General features: G+C 33.7%; 1 protein-coding gene and 2 long non-coding RNA genes across 3 annotated transcripts; 2 read left to right on the top strand and 1 right to left on the bottom strand.

Moving 5' to 3' along the window:
* The first annotated feature begins 280 nt into the window (after positions 1-280).
* Positions 281-4,839, top strand: LOC114316748 (uncharacterized). Its single transcript, XR_014363026.1, has 4 exons — positions 281-378; positions 4,460-4,534; positions 4,616-4,667; positions 4,761-4,839. It is a non-coding gene; the product is annotated as an uncharacterized LOC114316748 (long non-coding RNA).
* A 5,313-nt stretch (positions 4,840-10,152) lies between these two features.
* Positions 10,153-10,777, top strand: LOC145820983 (uncharacterized). Its single transcript, XR_014363027.1, has 4 exons — positions 10,153-10,215; positions 10,300-10,409; positions 10,510-10,576; positions 10,684-10,777. It is a non-coding gene; the product is annotated as an uncharacterized LOC145820983 (long non-coding RNA).
* Positions 10,778-13,713: 2,936 nt separating this feature from the next.
* On the bottom strand, positions 13,714-15,443 carry LOC145821484 (protein FAR1-RELATED SEQUENCE 5-like). The gene is made up of 2 exons (XM_082918005.1): positions 13,815-15,443; positions 13,714-13,740 (listed from the first exon to the last, which is right to left on the bottom strand). The coding sequence occupies exons 1-2, from the start codon at positions 15,441-15,443 to the stop codon at positions 13,714-13,716; spliced, it is 1,656 nt and encodes a 551-aa protein (XP_082774131.1).
* Between the last annotated feature and the right edge of the window lie 7,917 nt (positions 15,444-23,360).

Consider the following 23,360-nt stretch of genomic DNA (forward strand, 5'->3'; position numbering starts at 1 on the left):
GCAGCCTTCATTATTGATATTAACAGATTTCAAATCTATAATATTAACAGGCTGCAAAAAATGTATCTCAATATTATTTCTTTCCAGCAGTTAACTTGAATATTATAGAATTTCTTTCCAGCAGAATTTCTTTTCTTTTTCTTTTCTTTTCTTTTACTTGAATTCAAACATAAAATAAGCTAAACTTCTTCTTGAATTTTTTAACTTCTGCACAGACCAATCTATACATATATGGAAAAGTATTATTAACTTCTTCTTGAATTTTTTTTTCCTCTCTCAGCTTTTGCCTTCATCAGAGCTCCCGTGGATCACTCTGACCACTCTTACCGTTGTTCACTCCGGCTGCGACATCACTTCGGCTGCTCGACATCCTGCTCGGTTAGTTTAGAAAATATTCAATAGACTACTATACTTCTATAATTAGTTCTCTATACTGGTATAAGACAGTATATAATCCTTGAAGGTAAGCTTCTATATAATTCTTGAAGCATATTGATATTAACTACCCCTGTTTGGCTCCCATTTTTTTCTTCGGTTTTTAATTTTAGTAAATTTTATATGCAAACATATATATAGGTTGCTAATATAACAGGTATGGATCCAAATTCATTAAATCTACATTTCAAGCTCCTACTTTATCATCCCAAATAGATAGATAAAAGATGTATATTCTACATTTATATCTGGAGGGATTGTAAGCACTTTGTACAAACTTCATTTCCTTCCACCATCAATCTACTTAGTGACAAGTAACAAAGGGTGTAATAGAGATTACATTTTCCCCTCCCCTTATCAGACTACATTTTCATGTCCTAAATACACTAGAAAATTGGCATTTCAAAAAAAACAAAATCAGTTCTCAATTCAATTTCCAATAAAACTGCAGAAAATTGGGTATCTTATATGATTTCACAATTCTTATTTTTCTTTTCAATCATCTTCGTAACAACAAACAAATCATTTTTGTATTGTAAAACAAAATGGTAAATGAAGGACCAACCTCAAAATGAATCAACCAATTGTTAATTCCTGCTCCAAACCCCTCATCAAGATGGTAAGCCGGGGGAGACCCATCCAAATAAACTGCACAATATCAGAATCCCAAACACATTATAGTCAAGATTGTAAAAAAAATTTAAATTGGCTTATTATGAAGAAGATTTTAACCTGCTCCTTTTGCAACAGCATTCTGAACATAAGTTATGCCAACATAGAAGCCTTCTGTTTTGAGCAATATTAGTACACAAACTAGCATTTGCAACCATTGTCCTAATCTCCCATTGGCCATTATGCACCTCTGTTAAACATACCATACCATTGAAATTCTAAGAATTATATGGAAATAACAGAGAAACCCAAAAAAAAAAATAATAATAATAATAATTAATTTAATTAAATTACAAGGAATATATTGGGAAATTTGATAGAGAATAAATTGTTTTATTGATAGAGAATAAAACCCAGATGAGTATTTCGATATAAACAAGCTTTGAAAACCCAAACCCAGTATTGATAAAACAATAGTCTTCTACAGAAATAAGAAGTGGGCTTGAATTGAATTGATACACTAGTGTCAGTATATATATATATATATATATATGAATTGTGTGGTGTGTTTGGTTTGGTTTTATTCTTTTTATTAACCAAAAGAGAAGAGAAGAGCCAACCGACAAGAATTGGCTCCAAACCCAGTAAAAAAACAGAGGCACCAAAAAGTGAAACCCAAAAAAAAGCTGTTGCGATGCGAGAAAGAGAATTTGCAGCACAGAGAATCTTATCGGTTTACGTGCTCCTCTTTCTAGACTCTGCAATTAATGAATTACAGGTGGATAATAGTGATTACTGTTTTTTCAGGGGTTAAACTTTCAATTTCACTAGACGTTGTAATTTTTTTATCAATAACAATCATTAAATGGAGGTATCTCATCACATCATGGGTGATGCTATGGTACATTTAGATGTACCATACATTTAGTTATGAACTTACATGATTTTATATCATAACCAATACCATATTAGTCATAACTACTATCATATGATCAAGCCCAACCATGTTTGGAAACCCCCTATGAGAGATTGTTCTAAGACGTAAGAAATCCCTAGTCAACCCATCATTGCCACCTCCACCACCGCCGCCTTCATTACTTCCCCTCATTGCCATCCCTTTGGCATTACATGGTCTAATTTATTTTTTTTATCACCCAAGTAGAGAGAGAGAGAGAGAGAGACAGCTTAATCCTCCAAGGTGATCATAAGGAACGAAAGAGCAACAAAAAGCACAACAAAAGATAATGACCTTCGATAAACCCCTCCCACTTCCAACTTAGTTACTCCCACTCTTCCTAGCAGGATTAGCAACCATCCTTGGCTTCTTTTTCTTCTTCTTCTTCTTCTTTCTTTCTTTTTTTTTTTTTTTTTTGAAGGTAAGTAATAATGATAAACACAAGCAAATTAATAAAGAAAATATAAAAAAATAAAAAATCATCTGGATTGAAATAGAGTGACGATAGGATTACCTCCAACATTCATGTCAAATAACACATCTGACCGCATATCGAACTAGCAAATACACACATCTTGATTTTCCATTAAATAATTAAAAAAATATCAAAATTACTTGATTCGAGAAAAACCTATTTTCATTCAAAACCCTCAAACTTCAAAGACACTAAATTATTAATTTACTTCTTATTTTTCTTTTTCTTTTCTCCCCCCCTTCTTTGTTGTTTAAGGCTTTTTCTACAAAAGCATGAAGATACATGAAACAGAAAAATGCCTTTAAAAAATTATTGTTCTTCTATTTTTGGGGTCTTTGATTTATTGATTCATTCCAAACTAGAGTTTATATGGGTTTATGTGTGGTATGTATGGTCATGCTACTACACCCCTTTTGAGATGTGTACCATATGCAAATTATAACATTTGGCCTAATTTCCAAAGGATTTACACTCTAACATGTATCCTAATTAATACGCTATATACTTATTAGAGTTCTATAAACCCTCATGTGTAATTGTAATTATTTTACATCTTTTCATCACTAATGATGCCCTTTCATATATGCTATTTTCCCACCACCTCATTAACTCTTTTACAAATAACAACTTCATTTTGGAATTTTTAAAGTTTTGACATGTTGGTTTATGTCTTTTAATTTTTTCCCCTCTCCCTTAGTTTTGTGTTTTGGTTGAAATGCTTCATTCCTTATTTTTGGCAGGTAAAAGGAGAGGCCAATACCTCTTACATCTGTGCTTATATTTCGATCGACGGAGTACACTACAGCTATTGACTTTTGGTTTGCTGGTTGTGTTGTTGCTGAACTACTTCTTCGACAGGTACATATTTTTTCCTACAAGGTCCTCTATGCTTCAATATATTTAAATTATATGGTATGCGTGATGACCAAATTAAAAAGCAAAATATTTATGATATAACTTGTACAGTCACACCCTCATTCATCACAGTTTTTGTATTAAAAAAAAAAACTAAGACTAAAAGTATAAGGTCAAAGTTAAAAATTGTGACCTTTAACCAATTTTGTAGTAGTGCTCATATATTAGTGTTATTTATTATGAATCTAAAGTATCAATGACAGAATAAATATAAATAATAAAATCAAATAATAAGCATAGCATTAATACAAGAGAACCTCTATTCACAACCCAAGATTCAATTGTGAGTGGCAGTGGGTATAGCAGTATGCAAGGGTCCTTAGTGCATCAAATCTTTAGTTAGTGTATGTATATTACTGAATACAACTGTATCAAATCATTCTCCCATTTTCTAATTTCTTGTATTTTGTATTCTAAAAAACAAATTTCTTTCCTAAACATTTATAATTTTCAAGTGCTTTATGTGGTTCAAGCCATCCCCAAACCCATGCAGAGAATAAAAAAAAAATTAGCAAGATAAAATATGGGAAAGTGAACCACAACATAGTTAAAACCAAAGCAAGTAAAACCAGTTAATAAAGATATTCAAGCTTCTGACTGTACACCTAAAGTGAGACTTGAAGGAGCAAAGGAGCTATACATAACCATGACATCGTTTTTTATTTTTTTCTACAATAGTCCCAAAAATAAAATAAAAAACAATGTCGTTTTTATTATCAATTCATATGGTGCCAAAATATTTGGCTCCTTTTTGCGACAAAAAAATTTCCTTACCAAATTACAAATTTTGTCCAAAAAAATTAACTTCTTTAATCTATTTTTTATGGTAATGTGACCTAAGCTACTGGGGTATCATTTTTTGTTTATGATTAGAATTTTTTTTAGTGTCTTTCCTTTTTACATTGGAAACATAGTCTTTGTTAACTACATTATTATAAAACAAATCCATTCATGTGTGCATGTCGTGCATTTGATGAATGTACTATAACCTTTAAGATTTTTGTTTGTTTGTTTTTTTTCCTAATCAAAGATATTATGAGTTTATTTTTCTTGTCTTTCTTTACAAGGAATTCTGATTGAAGCCTAATGGATAAGCCGACTGATCCTCCAAAGCGCCCGATCACTCCATTCATTTTCTTTTGGTATTTCGTTAATATCTATTTGTATGTAGTTATATATTTTCCATTATATGAATTCTTATATTCATTTTCATATGTTTATAGCCAAGAACAATCAATGGAGTTAAAAAAAACCCAAATGAAAGTAGACGTGAAGGTAAGTGCAACGTATTCTTGTTGTTTGTAGTATTCCTTTTGTACTTGTAAGCTTGTATGTAATTGTTCGTATGATTTTATGCATGTAATGTAGGATATTGGGGACAAATGGAATCAACTTCCTGAAGAAGAAAAAAATAAGTATATACAAATGGGAAAGCTGCAATCTGAACAATATGCCCAATTAAAAACTGTGGTCCAATAAAAGCCTCCAAAAGTAAAAATTCAAACCCGAATTGAGCTTACATCAATTTGTAAGATTATTAGAAGGTTGGACAAAGCACAACAACAAGCAGTGAGTGATATGGGGTTTCATGGCATCCTAAGCCTTAGGTGCACGCACATAGATCATGACTTGTGTCATTGGTTAGTTCAGAACTTTGATCCTTCAACTCATTCATTGAATGTCCACGGTCTTCGAATGCTTCTCACCATAGAAGATGTTCATGAGTTGATGGGATTACCTTCCAATGGTCTACCTGTGAAGTTAACAGAGTCCGTAGATGAAATTACAAACCTATGTGATGAACTTGCGATGAAGAATAAATTTGTTCCGTTCACATCTTTGAAATCTTATCTGCTTGAAACAAAAGATGCTGGAACTGAATTTAAAAGGAAATTTGTCTTATACATCATTGGAGCCCTCTTGTGCCCCACCACAAAGGCATGCGTACACCAATCATTCATTAAAATGGTTAAAAATGTTGAGTCCATCAGTCAATTCAATTGGGCAAAGCACACCCTTGATTTTCTTGTCGACCGCATTGCTATTGCCAAGGTCAAAGAGCGGTCTACTATGTGCGGCTGTTTGCTTCTTCTAATGGTACTTCCCCTTGATGTGTAATTATTTCATCTATTATTTTTTATTGTATATTGTCTAACACACATTAAAATGACTTCTTTTTTTTATTTTTTTTCCCATGTAGTTATTTTACTTGGAACAATTTGCTCGCAAAAGGGAGTTGGTGGCTACTTCCAACTCCATTCCTCTCTTATCCTATTGGGGCAATTCAGAAATTAAGCAGGGTTTGAATCAAATTAAAGCTTTGGGAGGATATTTAAATGTTGAGGTAAATATTTACAACACATGACTTTTATAATTATAGCTCAATTTACATTACACCTGGGACATTAACAAGTTATTGTATATCTGTGAATAGGTGGCTTTGCCTAACATTGGTGAAAAGTCCAATGCAGTAACTCTTAGCCAGGGAAGAATTGACAAGAATGATGACTCCCGATTGGCTAAAGTTGAGAAACAAGTCATTGAAATTCATGCCCTTTTGGTCCAAGGCCACAAGGACACAAGGCAAGATGAGGATGAGAAACGTCTAACCAAAGTGGAGAATCAAGTTGAAAAAATTCTTGAGTTGTTAGAAAAACACATGCCAGTTGATGGAGAACAAGTTAAAACACCACCAAGCAAACTACTTGCGGAGCAGCGACTGGTCAAAATGGAGAACCAAGTTGGTCAAATTCTTGAGTTGTTAGAACGACGCATTCCAGTTGATGGTGGACATGTTAAAACACCACCAAGAAAACTACATGAGGAGCATCGAATTGACAATGAAATGGTTGGTCTCAATGATAGTGGTATCGAAAAGGTTGCAGCCAATTCCCCGAAGTTTGTAGATAAGGATGAGATAAGGAATATGAATGACAAAAAACCAATGGAAACTTTGCATTTTAGAAAAACAAAACCAATCCTCACACCACCAAATGCAAAGGCAGTTGCAAAGAAACGAGCCAAATTGGTTGGTGGGAAAGCATTAAATAATGAACAACTTTCTATTCCACAAAAGGGGCGATTGCACGCAAAAAAGAGCGATACAAAGGCAGTCGAAATGAATGCTATAACAATGTCATCATCATGTAGTGTTGTTCGTGGTCCTCAGACTCGAGGGACCCAGAATTGCAAAGCCAGTCAGTGGTTGCGTACACCTTTTGTGAAATTTGATGTAAAGAAGAAAAGACCACAGTTGAAGCCATCATCAACTGACAACAACGTTGACAATAATATTCATGACAATCTCGATGAAGTAAACTAAATGATTGTGTCTCAAAACATATTTGATATATGTGTAACAAATAGTGTTTATTTCTTACTTTTCTTTTACTTGTATCAGCTATTTGATAATTTACTTGATCAACTTGGGGGTAATGTTGTTCCTGAAATCCCAAAGGTTTGGAACTAACTATTATAGTATCTTTTGTATATGTGGTTATTTTGCGCTAACATACACTAACCATCTTCATGAACATACACTAACCAAGCTTGATTTGTTTTATGCACTATTCTTCTCAATACCTTTACAAGTCATTCGTGCCTTTGCCAGACCCATTAAATGACTATGACAGTCTCGTTCTACGATATGCATTTGATGAATCTCTTTCAGAAGGATACAATTTGACTACCTTTAACTTGTTATGTATGAAGTACTATACCTTCTAACTCACGTAGTTATCCATGTGCTAGGGAATGTCTTGTACGGATGAAACTGCACTACGTGGAAGCACAATCTGCCACGCGGAAGGAATTGTGGTCCTTGAAACCATATCAGTGGATATCCTCGTGTGTAAGACTTTTCTCCTTCTCTTATTTTATTTGCTACCATTCCATCATCCAAGTTACTTTACTTTGCCTATTCATAAATTTCATATATTTTGCACTGCAGATTATAAATCTCATTGTTGTGAAATTGACAAATAAACAAAGGAAAAAGTTTCCAAATAAGGATCACAAGTATAGCGATCCCGGTTATCCCTTTACTGTTCTGTCATTTTCCGGACGCGGTTCCGTGGAGTTGGTAGTTGTACCTATCATGTTGTCAACCTTTAAACTCTTTTGTTTGAGTTTTAGAATGTGTTGGGCTCGGTTGTTTCAGGTTGTTAGAGCTTTAGCTCCCATTGTTGTTGCCCAGTTTTTGAATGGTCCGCTCGAGCGGGTCTTCTTGCGCTCGAGCGGGGTTTTCACAGTTTCAGTATTTCGTGCTTCTACAAAACTTCTGCAGATGTGCTTTCTGCGCTCGAGCTGGTTTCTTGTGCTCGAGCGAGATTGGTAGCGCTCGAGCGGGTAGTGCCTTTTTGGTGTAAGTTCTGGGAGGGGGAAATCTACGCTCGAGCGGACTGGTTTTCACGCTCGAGCGGATGTGCTTTATTCTTGTGTCTTGGCGCTCGAGCGGGACTTTTTGCGCTCGAGCGGACCTAGTTTTTGTTCTTGACGCTCGAGCGTTGTGTTCTCCGCTCGAGCGGGAGAGTCGTATATCAGTTGACAGCTAGGCTATTTTAAATCACTTTTTACATCCACACTCTCTCTCTTACTTTTCTAAAACCCGTTTTTGAGAGCTCCTCTCTCTAGAATCTCCCTTCTCTCTAGGGTTTGATCTAGCTAGGGTGTTCTCCTTACCTTTGGTCTTTTTAAAAGTTGGGTTGATCGTTGAGGGCTATCATTTGATCCGAAAATATTGAGCTTTGGAGCACGTTGAGTTTCTTCGTCTTCTCCGTTGAGAGCCATCTTTTGAGGTAGGGATATCCTACTCCTCTTTATGGATTTTGTCTTTAAATTTTAGCATTTTGATACGTTGGGTGTTGTTGGGTAGATTTGAGAAAGTTTGGGCCTTTTGTGTAATTATACAAAAAAATTGGGGTTTCGTTTGGAATAAACCTATGTGCAAGTTGGATGATGGATTGTGGATGAAAGTGGAACTTTAGAGTTGTTTTCTTAATTAAGGTAATTTGCCCCAATTCTTTAATTTAATTAATGTATATAATTGATTAAAGGAAATAAGGAACTGAATTGGAAATGTTGAAATTGGGAATGTATGGGACTAAAGGGTGTAGTTAAATCATTTATTGCTCACCTAATTGGAAATAATTGCTTTGGGCTACCGGTGGAGGGTAGTATTGATTGTTGTAGACAATGTATGATGATTAGGTAAACTAAAACTAATCAATTGGATGTGTCATAGAGCATGACGGTTGATAGAACGCATTAACTTTATGTGTTGGTTGATTGTGCATTTGGCCAATGTGTTTATATGCATTGTGTGTGGACAGTTGATAGAATATATTAACTATATGTATCGATTGATTGTGCATGTGATTCTGTGTTTATATGCATTACTTGTGTATGGGAGGAGATGGGGGATGTACTCCACGGTTTAGGAGAAGATGGAGGATGTACCTCTAAACCAGTTAATGGTTAATGGTTAAGGGAAGATGGGGGATGGACCCAGGGATGCAGCTCATATGCTCTCCCATTGAAGTGTTGATACAGCTCACATGCTTGTCATTGAAGTGTTGATACAGCTCATATGCTTATCTGTTGTAGTATTGATGTAGCTCATATGCTTATCTGTTGTAGTAGTGATATAGCTCATATGGTTATCTATTGAAAAGTTTGTTTGATTTGATATAGCACTAACATGTATATCATCATCGTTTGTGAAGTATGGAAGTAGCTTATGTGTTATTGATACAACACCAAAATGTGTATCCACCTTGAATTTCGAAAATGTTCTAGAGATGAACTATAATCTCATCAAATGTTTTGGCCAGAGTACTGAGCCTTGTTTTCAAACTCAAAGTTGAATAAGAATCGGAAAGTGAATTGTAACATAGACTTGACCGTCATGGAATTGTAATAAGATGTAAATGGATGTGTAAGTATCGACCATCCATCAGTTGCTAATCTTTTAGGCATTGTTTATAGTTGGTTTAGTATATCTCTGCTGGGCTGTGGCTCACCCTATATGGGGACATCATTTTCAGGTACAGGTAGCATGCCACCTCTAAGGACATAGCTTGGGAGGCTAGAGGCGGACATACTTTGGCTGTCTTATTTTCCTTGATTGTATTACATATAGTTTCAAGCCAAGAGCTTAAGGTGTAATTGAGTTAGCACTCTCTTTTGTAACCAAGTGTTAACTTGGAAAGCTGTAAGCCCGTAGGGCATTTGCTTTTGTGTTGTAAATATGTAACATTGTTGTAATAAAATACCCTGATGAATAGATGAATGTGGACCTTTATGTATCAATGCATGTCCCTATATGGATGGGTTTAATGTTATTATTTTGAGGGTGTGACAACAAGGTTTGGTACTTTCCGACCCATGTATCGGTAAGTATTAGCCATACCTAAAGACTTTTTTTATTTAGGCACAAGTTATTTATATGTTAAAATTGAATATGCAGCAAAAGATTTTGTGTCAACCTTCTGATGACACAATGAAAGATATAGTAGAAGATTATTTTGGAATTTACAGATACACCGGCCCCCTTCATGCTTGTGAGGAGGTAACATGATAAAATACTACTATTACCCAATTTCCAAATTTACCATGCACAATAACATTTGATCCATGTTATGTATTTATTTATTTTTTGCATGTACATTCGATGTTATATTTTTAGATTTACATGCCCTTCAACCATAGGGAAAACCACTGGTTGTGCTTGAATGTAAACATGGAAAAATGGGTTGCCTATCTATTCGACTCCAGCAGATGTATTGACACCGATGAGGATCGAAAAAATCAAGCTACATTATTGGTAATAGAATAACCATTATGATACCCCACTTGTATCCACTTTTTTGTTTCTTGATCTATGTACCTTACTACCTACCACCAACAGGTACAATCATTGCATAAGCTGCTTCAATATGCGCATGGAGAAGATTACGTTCAAGATGTTAGTTCGTTTGCATTTCAATGGTTGGAAGACATGCCACGCCAAGACAACAAGTAATACACTACATTATCGTTCTTGATTTTTAAATAAGCATTAATGTTATAATCTCTAAGTTTGTTGACTCTATTGTTACAACTACATTCATTCCTATAGCTATGATTGTGGTCTTTTCGTCATCAAATATATGCAAGGGAAACCTTTGCCTTCGGGTGTAATCAAGGTACTTACATTTATACCCAACTGTCCAGTTATCAGTATCTTATGTTTTATGAAGACTAATTTTATAATGTGTGATGTTTTTACGTACTCACTACTTTTGGCATGTAGTTTGACTATTTGCATAGGGCTCGCTTGTTACTTGATCTTGTGATATACAAGCATAATTCAGCTCCTATTGTTGGTGATATCGCGCAATATAAAGTTGGTGATGCTCTATTCTTTTTTATTTTTCATAAGTTCGTACAATCAATGACGTTATTGCATTTCTTAAACTCATGAACTTTGAGTTTATAACTCAACCTTTGTTATAAAATTATATTCTCGAGTGTGCTACCTTGTGCAGAACTTAGAGCTAGGGGTGAATTGAAATGGAAGTAGAGGCTATACGACTTTTGTGATCCTGAAAGAAGGAAAGATAGCGGATAAGGTTGTGGGAGCGAACAAAGACGACTTTGATTTTAATTGATGTATTTAAAATTTGAACATGAATTGTTTCTATTCTTGGGTATGCAATGCATTGTTTTTTTTTTTTTTTTTTTTTTTAATTTGAACATGAATTTTGCTTTCAAGCTTTAGTTTATTTATTAATTTAATATACATCAATTATTAGTTCTTAATAATTGTTTATGACAGGTATAAATATCTATCGCTATATTTAAATGTCAAGCTTAGCACAATTAAAAAGAAAAGAAAAGGCTATGGCAGCGTTTTTTAAACGTCCCTATATCCCAGCCCCAACGGTTGGATTTTTAAAATGTATAAATATCTATGACGGCGTTTCAAAAGCGTCACTAAATATCATAGTGACGTCATAGTACCGTTAGGGTAGGACATTGGGCGGCGTTTATTTTTCATGATTTCAAAAATAAAACTAATCATTTTTACTATTATGCAAAAACAGTTTTGAAAAATTCAAATAACAACATTAAAGTTTCTTATAAAAAGTATACTTCAAAAAAAAAAAATGTGGTCCGTTTTTGTTTTTTCTATTTTCGAGAATACAAAACATTAAAATAAAACAATACCAAAGTGTTTTAGCTTGTGTCTATTCATTTTTCTCTAGGAACCATGCAAGAAAAATAATGTTTTGAAAAATTCCTATGCATTCTTCCTTGAAACCCAACTAGGTTGCAAACGAACCGAATCAAAATTTTCAATGTTTAAGCTCGTTTATTAAGAATTAGTCGAACTCGAGCTTGAGCAAGTTTTAGTCGAGCTTCAAAAATCGAACTCAAGCTCAGCTCGTTAAATATTTGTTGAACTCGAGCTCGCTCAATTACATAAACGAGCCAAGTTCAAACTCGAACTTAAAAATGAATTAAATTTAAATTAATTTACTTATTAAAATTAAAAAAATACAAAATTATTATTAAAATATATAATAATACTTATATTAATAATAAATTTCAATTCGTTAGCAACCCTAAACCCAGCCCAACCAAACCCCAGTAAGAAATTTTTGCTTCTCATTTTTTTTTTTAAATTAACTTTTTTCTTTCCTTAACAAATTCAAGAACCAAAAAACGATCGAATAATGACCTTCAATTTTCTATATGCACTTGCTGTTGTGCATTTGCTTCGAAAATGAGCAAAAACACTAAACAAAATGGCTTTATAGCCTTTGCTAGTGCAACTGTGGTCTAAAATATATATTAAAACCTTACACATATATGCATCTTAAAGAATTGATCCATCAACGATATTAAAACCACACACATATATACATCTTGAAGTGTCTTTTGATGAACCTGGACGGAAGATCAACAATATTGAAAAGCAAGTTACTATTGCAAGGCAGTGTAGGATTTCTTACAACCTCGTTTGGTGAATGATAATTCCTTACAAATTCTTTCTTCAAGGAAAAAAAGAAGTGTGCATACAAAATATGAACTTCCATACAGCAAAACAAATATCCATCAACCATCATTTAAGAGTATTTATACAAAATACTAACAGATTTAAGTCCTCAAAAAAAAAAATTTAAAAAAAATCTTAGTTTAGCTTCCAATATCACCCGCTCGATCATATCAACTATTACCCACAGCAACACCTGCAGAAACAAATTATATTGTCGTTAAGGTTTGTTCACTTGAAATCTATGATTCAAATCATAACAAATTGAATTTTGATATATTGGTCATTACACACTCTTTTGTCATTTTCTGTTCATAAATTATTTATTTCCATAATCAAGTTGTAAACATCATAATCAGTTATGACATCTAAATGTTCTAGCTAAAATCTATCTTGGCATATCAAGAAATTAGAATTAAGCAGCCACACATAAAATTTGCAAAGCAAATGTAAACAAAATGAACATAATTTGAACTGAAAAAATGCCATAAAAGTAATCACCTAGAGACGTATCCGCATCAGTGAACGCTGAATTTTGGACAACTTGTGCATCACAACTACGCAAGTCATTAACATCCTTGCTCAACTGCACTGGAGACGTATCCACATTAGTGACAAAAAGTCGTCTCTTCACAGGGTGGATCTTACATGGCCTCATATTATTCCTGGGATGCTTCGGTGTAAAAGGGGTGGGAGTACCAATTGGATCATAATCATCGTATTCCTCAAACAAATTGCTACCCACTTGTCCCGTTTTATGATCGTTTTGGGGGCAAGTTCTCCTCGTGTGGCCGACGACCCTACATTGTCAAGTAAATCACCAATCATTAAAGAGAACAAAAATGCCAAGACTACCTCACAATAAAAAAATTAAGACACAAAGCACAATATAATGTATACCTGCAACATTGGCATCGCCTTGGCTTTCGAGGTTTAGCCATGTAGGATCCCGCAGTATTCCCCTTCGTGTTCACTACTTTCGGATCCCCAACCCCAAATGGCGGTAGTGAACTTTTTCCTTCATCAACATTAGTTCCCTTGGCCATGCAAAGCTGCTTCATCCGACATGTCATAGTGAAAAATGCATTCCTAGCCTCTTCAAATCCTTCAGATGTTTGTGAGGCATAGTAACACATTTCAGTAAAAAAGGAGCAAAGAACCCCAAAGCGTGTCTCCTGTGTGAGAGTGCTAGAGAATTGGGCTTGGCAATGTTGTTCACCAACCTTTCTTGCTTGCTTTGTCCAATGATGCATCACACAACCTGGGGGAATTTTAGTCATGTGTTCACATTTCATCACAGAAATCATATGGCTGCAAGGAAGTCCAAAGAACTCAAACTTTTTGCAACTACATTTCATTATGCTAGTTGCGGGATGGTATGACACTTCCCATGTGGAACCAAATTCAGTGTACTTTGAAAATTTGTATATGCGATGATCGAACTCCTCTTTCCTTCCATCAAAAATCAACAATGCTTCCTCAATTATTTCATTACGGAACATTAAGAACAAACGTCTGGTAAAGATGGTTGCTGCATGTTTCTCTAGAGGCTGAAGTGCTGTGGTAAGACAAGGATCACTGTTGTCAGTTTTTGCCTCGGCATCCGCTTCTTTGTTCCGTAACCGATAAAGGGCCATGTCAAAACATCTAACAAATTCGAATAGTTTCAGTTTTCGTTTGAGGCACTCATTGAAAAAAGCATGCATACCCTCACAACGCTGACTGCTCTTCATTCCAGCAAAAAAATGACCACACAAATATGACTGAGCCCACATGCCTTTGTTGTTGTAGGTGTCTGATACCCACTTGTTATTTTGAAGGCCATATTTTCTAACCATCTTACTCCAAGCTTCCTCAAATACAACCTCATTCGCATCAAGATCCATGAGATGCTTGAAATGTCCCTCGAATCCATCAACTCGAACATTTCGCTTGGCATTTCTGTGCATATGCCAATTACATAGACGATGCTTGGCACTCGGGAAGACTTTTTGTATTGCCTCACGCATGGCCATATCCCTATCTGTCAACACTGACACCGGTCTTTTGTTATCCATGGCCTCTAACAACTTCTGCAAAACCCATGTGTATGTTGCAATTGTCTCATCAACAAGCAAGCTGCATGCAAATATGGTGGTTTCAAAATGGTTATTGACCCCGGTGAAAATAACAAAAGGTTTGTTATATGCATTCATTTTATAAGTTGTATCGAAGACCAACACGTCACCAAATGCAGCATAGTCTAGGCGAGACCTTGAATCTGCCCAAAACAATTTGTCAAGCCGATTCTCTTGATCCTTGTCATACTTGTAAAAGAAGTAAGGGTCAGCATCAGCTTTTGCACATAAGTAAGCCAAAGCACACTCCGCATCACCATCCTTCATTTCTACTTTGCGCTCGGCTTGAATATAATTGTGCAAATCCTTGTGAATAAAGCCCACGTTCGCGAAAGACCCAGATTGTTGCACCAACAAATCCATTATCTGGCTTGTCTTGACACCAACATCGTGCAAAGACTTTACTTGAGCTTTGTCGGGGATCTTTACAAACCTATGCGACCGGAGAAATGGCACACATGGTGATGTTGCCAATGGATGGTTATGTTCCATGTTAAAGTGAGTGACAATGTATTTGCCTACATCCAGATTGTACCTTATGCGGAAATGAGCATCACAACCAACTCTAGTCAATGCCCTGGCAGCTCTTTTTCGATCAATACGGGCCAAGTGTTGCTTTGCTCTTTGGCCTTGCCTTGAGCATACCCATTTTCTACTAAGAACCTTTGTTGCCTGCATTGTTCGCGTGTCTTTCCTAATGCTAAATCCCACAACTTTAGCATATTGATTATAGAAATCATTGGCATCCTCTTCTGAATTGAATTGCATTTCAAGAACATCATTCTTGGTTAAACTTTGAATAGGGTCATTTGCATGGGAACCTAATTCTTCTTTATTCCCACAAACTTCGTCATCTTCAAGCTTGCGCTCAAATTTGGTACATCCAAAAGGATCCATGATAACTACATCAAAAACAATATGAAAAGAATAACATTATCTTATAAAATGAATGAAAATTCCTAAAATCACATAAGAGAATTTTGTAAAAGAGCAAATAACAGATAGCAAATAACTAATCAAACTTATAACTTTATAGCAAAGAATTAATAAAACAAATAAAAATAAAATGAATTTTATTTCGACTATATATAATGTTAGTAATTAGAATTCACAGATTTTTTTTGACTTATCCTCCTTGTACAAGTTAAGATCTATTCTTCAATATCACGGAACGTCTTTTTTTCTTAAGACTTCAATAAAAGATTATTTTGGAAAACAAGGAATAATTCATTATGAATTAAGACCTAAGAAACTTCGGAATTCTGGACTAAATCAATGGAAAAACTAGTTAAAAGGTCATTATCAATACCATTTATCTCAAATTAGATGGTCTAGATTAATAGCAGCAAAATGGAAAAATAGAATCAATCAACGTCGTACAATTCAAAATAAACACTCTAGAGGATTCATGCTTCGTCTGTGATGGGTGGCTGTAGGCAAAAATCTCAGTACAGAATTTTCAAATGTCTATCAAAATTAATGAATTTACTTGAACCAGACTCTCTTGTGATGTATTTGCCCTAGAGTTCTTTCTTTTCAAACATGTACATTTCTCTAGTCCCTCAAAATTATGTTTATTTTTGTCGTGGGTGGGAAGCAAAAGTATCAGTACAGAATTTCCAGACATTTACATGTCATTCAACCGAAAATGAATTCAATCTTTCTCTTGTGACATCATCTCCCTCTAAAAAAAAGACAGTACACCCGCAAATATCCTACTATCAATTAAAATAAACAAACAAAATAAAAGCACACCTGCTAGTGCCCTGCTATCAATTAAAATAAACAAATAAATAAAAAAGACAGCACAAATAAATTCAATAGCACACCCACCAATGCCCTGCTATCAATTAAAATAAACAAATAAATAAAAAAGACAGCACAAATAAATAAAATAGCACACCCGCCAGTGCCCTGCTATCAATTAAAATAAACAAATAAATAAAAAAAGATAGCACAAATAAATAAAATAGCACACCTGCCAGTGCCCTGCTATCAATTAAAATAAACAAATAAATAAAAAAAGACAGCACAAATAAATTACGTAGCACACCCGCTAGTGCCCTACTATCAATTAAAAGAAACAAATAAATAAAAAAAGACAGCACAAATAAATAAAATAGCACACCCGCCAGTGCCCTGCTATCAATTAAAATAAACAAATAAATAAAAAAAGACAGCACAAATAAATAACGTAGCACACCCGCCAGTGCCCTACTATCAATTAAAAGAAACAAATAAATAAAAAAAGACAGCACAAATAAATAAAATAACACATCCGCCAGTGCCCTGCTATCAATTAAAATAAACAAATAAATAAAAAAAGACAGCACAAATAAATAAAATAGCATACCCGCCAGTGCCCTGCTATCAATTAAAAGAAACAAAGAAATAAAAAAAGACAGCACAAATAAATAAAATAGCACACCCGCCAGTGCCCTGCTATCAATTAAAATAAACAAATAAATGAAAAAGACAGCACAAATAAATTCAACAGCACATCCACCAATGCCTTGCTATCAATTAAAATAAACAAATAAATAAAAAAGATAGCACAAATAAATAAAATAGCACACCCGCCAGTGCCCTGCTATCAATTAAAATAAACAAATAAATAAAAAAAGACAACACAAATAAATAAAATATCACACCCGCCAGTGCCCTGCTATCAATTAAAATAAACAAATAAATAAAAGAAGACAGCACAAATAAATAACGTAGCAAACCCGCCAGTGCCCTGCTATCAATTAAAAGAAACAAATAAATAAAAAAAGACAGCACAAATAAATAAAATAGCACACCCGCCAGTGCCCTGCTATCAATTAAAATAAACAAATAAATAAAAAAAGACAGCACAAATAAATAACGTAGCACACCCGCCAGTGCCCTGCTATCAATTAAAATAAACAAATAAATAAAAAAAGATAGCACAAATAAATAAAATAGCACACCCGCTAGTGCCCTGCTATCAATTAAAATAAACAAATAAATAAAAAAAGACAGCACAAATAAATAAAATAGCACACTCGCCAGTGCCCTGCTATCAATTAAAAGAAACAAATAAATAAAAAAAAGACAGCACAAATAAATAAAATAGCACACCCGCCAGTGCCCTGCTATCAATTAAAATAAACAAACAAATAAAAAAAGACAGCACAAATAAATAAAATAGCACACCCGCCAGTGCCCTGCTATTAATTAAAAGCAAATAAATTAAAAAACACACCTGCTAATGCAACCGCTAGAGACGAAGGGATGGAGGAGGTATAGATAAGGAAACCAGAATAAGCAGAAGCTGGATTAGCAAAACCAGACAAGGCCAACAGTTGAGGCCGCACCAAAACTAAGGCAAACAAAACACCTCAAGTAGCAGCAACACCAGAATGGCAGTTCAAAACAACAGAGCCTACGTGAAATCAGAACCCAGAATAGTTCACCATACAGTAAACCAGTACAGCAAGGAGACTGGCAGTTCACCATATAGGAAAAGTATCATACTTGATGTTAAAACTAGAGTCGGCATTGGATTACCTATACAGGTGATCTTCAACTTATTTCTCATATCAATAAAACTTTTCCTAGTAGCAAAACTATTAAAAACTACTCTCAAATTTATTTTATTTTCACATTTTATTTATTTATTTATATTATTTATTTATTTTTTGTGTGTATAGTACTTCTAATACTTATTTTATAGATAATCAATGTGTTCTCTTTCACTCTCTTTGAAGAATAATAGGTGACTAAAAAATTGGATAACATGAGATAAAGTAAAGAATGTTCGGTTATTGGAATTTTACCATAAGATGCCACTTTAATATTTTTTCGTATATATTTTCATCTAGGTTTATTGGAATGTTAGTCTAGTTTCCAACATTTTGGAAGTCATCTTCATGATAAATCACGCAAATTTGTGCAAATATTCATATATTTATCATGCCATCATAAAAAGAATTATATAAAATTTTGAAAAATTACTATGCACTTGATTTTTGATACTACAATTCCCCCTATGATTCTGCCACAGAAAAACATGGACTTTACACTCAAAGTTGTAGGTGGGGAATTATCAGCAATTCTCAAAATTTCTGATGCTATTGAGGTTTCAGAAATTTTATATTTTTATTTATTTATTATTTGTTTCACACTAAAATTGGAGTTAAACAAGCAAGTAAACTTGTGTACAACACTATTGCATATGACATATAAAGAATAAAAACAAAATGTACAAGGACAATAAAAACAATGTAGATTTGATATTGAAATGAAATTTGTGTAGGACCTACTAAAAAAGCATAAAGTGGTTGGCCATTGGCTCAAAAATGGTTTGAGTTATATATAATACAATACTAAAAATTATATATATATTTTACGAATGTATGTTGGTTGTACCCGTATCCTAATTTTTAGGTCTTTTCTCTATTTTTCATTTCTTAGTTTAGAAGAAAATCTATTTCACTAACACAAACAATTCATGAAGAAAAAATTGTTAAAAGAATGACAAAACTTCACAAGCGAAATCCATTTGCAAAAGCATGAGCTCTGAAATACAAAACCAACCTAGGCAGAGAAAATCAAATAAAAACAAAACAAAACCACAGAACCCAGAATTGCACGCTTAAGACAAAACTGACGTGAGACTCTTACGGTAGATACCCAGATACAGATGTTCCACATAATCCAGTAATCCTATTTGCACTTCTCAGCACTCGGAGCCATGAAAATTAAAAAACTGAAATGAAAAAAAAAAAAAATGCAAATTCCAACTATATTACTGGTAGATAATAAGAAATAGGAGCCAATGATGATTGCATAATCAACCTACACACCAACACACAGATAACACATTAAACCCCATCACAAATCAACAATTAAGTAAATTGGAGTGCCTATAAGACCAATTCAACTTGCATGTTCAATAATCTAAAAAAATGCATGGGTTGTAAGATCAACTTTGCATAAAAAATGCTCTGGTTGGAGCAGAAAAGAGATATGAAAACTAGACTAGGACTTTTGTATAGATGCTGACAATCAATGTCCCCAAATGGTGGATGTAAGCCACCAAGTCCCCCAACTTCTCTGATTTTCTGGCTTTGATTTCATTTCCCAAACCAAGTTGGTGATAAATTTTGAAATTTGAAGATTTAGAAGGAAAAGAAAACTAAATCAAAATGTTATTTTTAAATGGTGAGTTTCACCTTTTTTGTGTCACATCCTAAAAGGATGCTTGTGATTAGAACATTGCATTGCAGAGAAAATTAAGGAGAAAACCAAAAAGAATGAGATTGCTAAAGGTAATACATCAACCAAAAAAAAAAAAAGAAGGAAAAAAACAGAAAAGAAAAGAGAAAAAAGAGTCCAGTCATATATTGAGATATGACAATGATCTCAAAACCATTTTCCAAGACCTCCTAAGAAGCTTCATGGTGCTACACCAAAATGGCCAGCCACCCATATTGATTGTTAGCATTGATATCTTAACATAGTCGAAAATGCATACTTTCCAACATTAATGAGTATAGGCACAATAGTCATGATGTTGTGCACAATCATTCAACATACCCTATACCAATCAACCTAACATGGCATTATATTTTGCCTGCATACATCAATGGCATATAACAGTTCTTGTAGGACAAATATCAGATAAATGAAAATCGAAAAAATAATTACATACTAATAGAGTATAGATATGTATTCGGTGCAAATGAAAATTAAATTTTGAAATTTGCAATTACTTTATCTATTTCTTATTTATCTGATAGTCTCTCATTCTTGTAAGAGACATGAAGGATCTAGACCCTAAAATGAGGTTGCCTTTTCATGAAAAGCATTGGATTCCATTTTAAAGACCAAATCAGAGTCATCAATCCCCCTTTTCTATCTTTGCCTGTTCCTATCAAATGCCTGACAAAACCTGTCCTATAGAATTCACCATCCTAGAAAAGACTTTTGTTTATCTGAAATTTTGTTAGAAATTAACCTAAATTGATATTACTATTGAAAAAGGTACCCTACATTACTTGCCATTCAATGGAAAGAAAATATGTATTGAACATTTTTTACATCTCAAAAAGAAGATAATCACACATGACAGTGCCAGATTAATGACATAGGTGAGCTCACAAATTGCCCAACATATTTATTACTTCAATTCTTGTATAGTTCTCTACAATTCCCTCAAAAACCAAAACAAATAGATAATTCTAACCAATCTCAAAAGAGAACATGCTAAAAATTTAAAGAAGGTCGAGATTATGAACACTACACCAAAGGTCCAACAAATTTATGGCCTGGATTATGGAGGCCTAACCATTTAGATGAACTATCTTAAATGGGTTTGGTTCTTAGTCAAATCAGGGTTGAGAAGGCAGAATTTAAACAATCAATCCAACAGAAAAGAGTCATAGACAACTCAAAATGCAAGGTGAGGGGGGAAGAAAGAAAAGAAAGGAAAAGTAGCCCTAAACTAAAAGGTATATATCTCATGGACCTATTTTAGTAATCTCTCAACTGATTATAGCACAAAGACTTCTTTTGTTTAACAAATTATTTGAATTAATAGTAATCTATGTTCCTAGTATGGTGCCTCAAATCATGATTCTTCAAAGTTGGGTTGCAGAACAAAAGTCCAATAAGCAAATAGGGTATGTTGAATGGGTTTATATAGTAACATCAAAATATCCATTCATTTCTCAGTTTATACAATTCCCAGAAAATTGCTAAAGGTAATATATCCAAACCACTTTAATTTTGTTTCTCATAGGAAAATCAAGCCACCACAAGAGTAATTGTTAGAAAAATAAACAGATTTCAATAAGCAAATAAAAAATTAGTCTCATATCAGTTACATGGTTACAAAATTCAATTACCAACACATTAGATTTCACACAAGCCAAATTTCAAGTGTATATATATATATATATATATGGAATCAACACAAGATAATGCATTAAAATACAAGACATCTAACAACAGAACGGGAATTTCTATTACTTAGCAAATGAGCAATTCTGGCATGAATTTAGACCATGTCTAGCAGGGACATCATTATCATTTATCATTCATTACAAGAACCAAGGATGTGAAATGCAAAACAAGGGCATCATTGTCATTTATTAGTCATTATCCTTACAATAACTTTGTGATTGGAGAAAGGGGGGGGGGAGGAGATTAATATGATTTTATAATTATCCAATCCTACTGCTCCTTTAAAAAAAAAAACACGAACAAAACAATAAAGAAAAAACTAGCCATTGTGGCATTTTATCAAACACCTAGCAGACCCAAAATCAGAAGCATGAGACTTTACTCTGTGTGTGTGTAGAATCACCAACAATTCATTCACTTTAATGATTATATTGGGTAGAATATGAATATCATAATCAAAATACATAACATGTTAATCATTCTGTTTTCTATATTTTTTTTCCCAAATTAAAATCATTCAAGTTGTTCATGGAACCCTTTAAAGTACAGAAGTTTTGGAGATGTTAGAACTAACGAATGGAATGACTTTAATCTCATCTTAACAATGAATTCCATTTACAGAAACACGTCCGAAAACAGAGTGAGGGTAGAGAATGAGAAACCCAGAGACCAGAAGAGAGAGAGAGGGGTAGAGAAAGAGAAACAGAGACAACAAACTGACCTAGAACTCACGGTGGTGCTGTAGCTTGCTGTCGGTGCAGGAAGAACTCACGGTGTGGAGGATGAACCGTCCTCACGGTGGAGGATGAGCTCACGTTGTTCTCTGCTACAGCTTTGTGAAAGAACTATGGATAGATTATTAGGGCACAAAGTTCTAACCAAGGAGTTGAAAACAATTTAGGCGCTAACCCAAATCAGAATTTTTTTAGTGCTTTAATTTTGGGTTTATGTAAAGACATGGAAAAATATCAAAAAAAATAAAAATAATTCATAATTCATAAATTGGATGGGTAAATCAGAATTTTTTTAGTGCTTTAATTTTAGGTTTATGTAAAGACATGGAAAAATATGAAAAAAAATAAAAATAAATCATAATTCATAAATTGGACGGGTAATGTGAAAGTATTCCTGCTAAAAAATAAATGTGTGTTTTATGAATTTTTTTAATCGTTAAAATTATAATTTGTTGTAGTGAGAGAGAGATATGAGAGGAAACTGATAAACACACACACAAAAAAAAAAAAATAGTAGAGTATTTTTTTTTTCATTACTACCCAATTTGTCAAAATTTTCCATCCAAAATTAGTGACAAAATAATTTCCTCAGTAAAAGGTCTCAAAATATTAAAAATTATTAGTAACGAAAATATATTTCTCACCAAATAATCTTAAAATATTTAAAATCAAGTTTTTTTTAAAAACAAAATGTAAAATTATTGGTGACGAAAATATATTCCTCACTAATAATTTTATAATTAGTGACAAATTTTTTCCTCACCAAAAGTCTCAAAATTTTGGCGCCACCAAAAAAATTTGGCAGAAAAGCCTTCAATGACGAAACTTAATTTTTTCTCACCTAAAAAGAAGTATTTATTGACGCAAATAAATTTCGTCACCTATTATTTTTAGTTTTTTATTATATGTGACAAAATTTTATAATTCGTCACAAATTGTTCTTATTTAGTGACGAAATTTATTTTCTTCACTACTTTACATCACCATCGGTTACTTTTGTTATAGTGAAAACAGTGTAACTAAGCATATGAGTAATGAATTTTTGAATACTACAACTGTTAGAATACTCACTGGATTCAAGAATCCCCTCACAGAAGTTGCATGGGCATGTTGTAACTGCCTATTAGGAATTAAAAATGTAGGTGTAAAG

The sequence above is a fragment of the Camellia sinensis genome, chromosome 3 (assembly GCF_055761805.1).
Source record: "Camellia sinensis isolate YWXY chromosome 3, ASM5576180v1, whole genome shotgun sequence".
Lineage (NCBI taxonomy): Eukaryota > Viridiplantae > Streptophyta > Magnoliopsida > Ericales > Theaceae > Camellia > Camellia sinensis.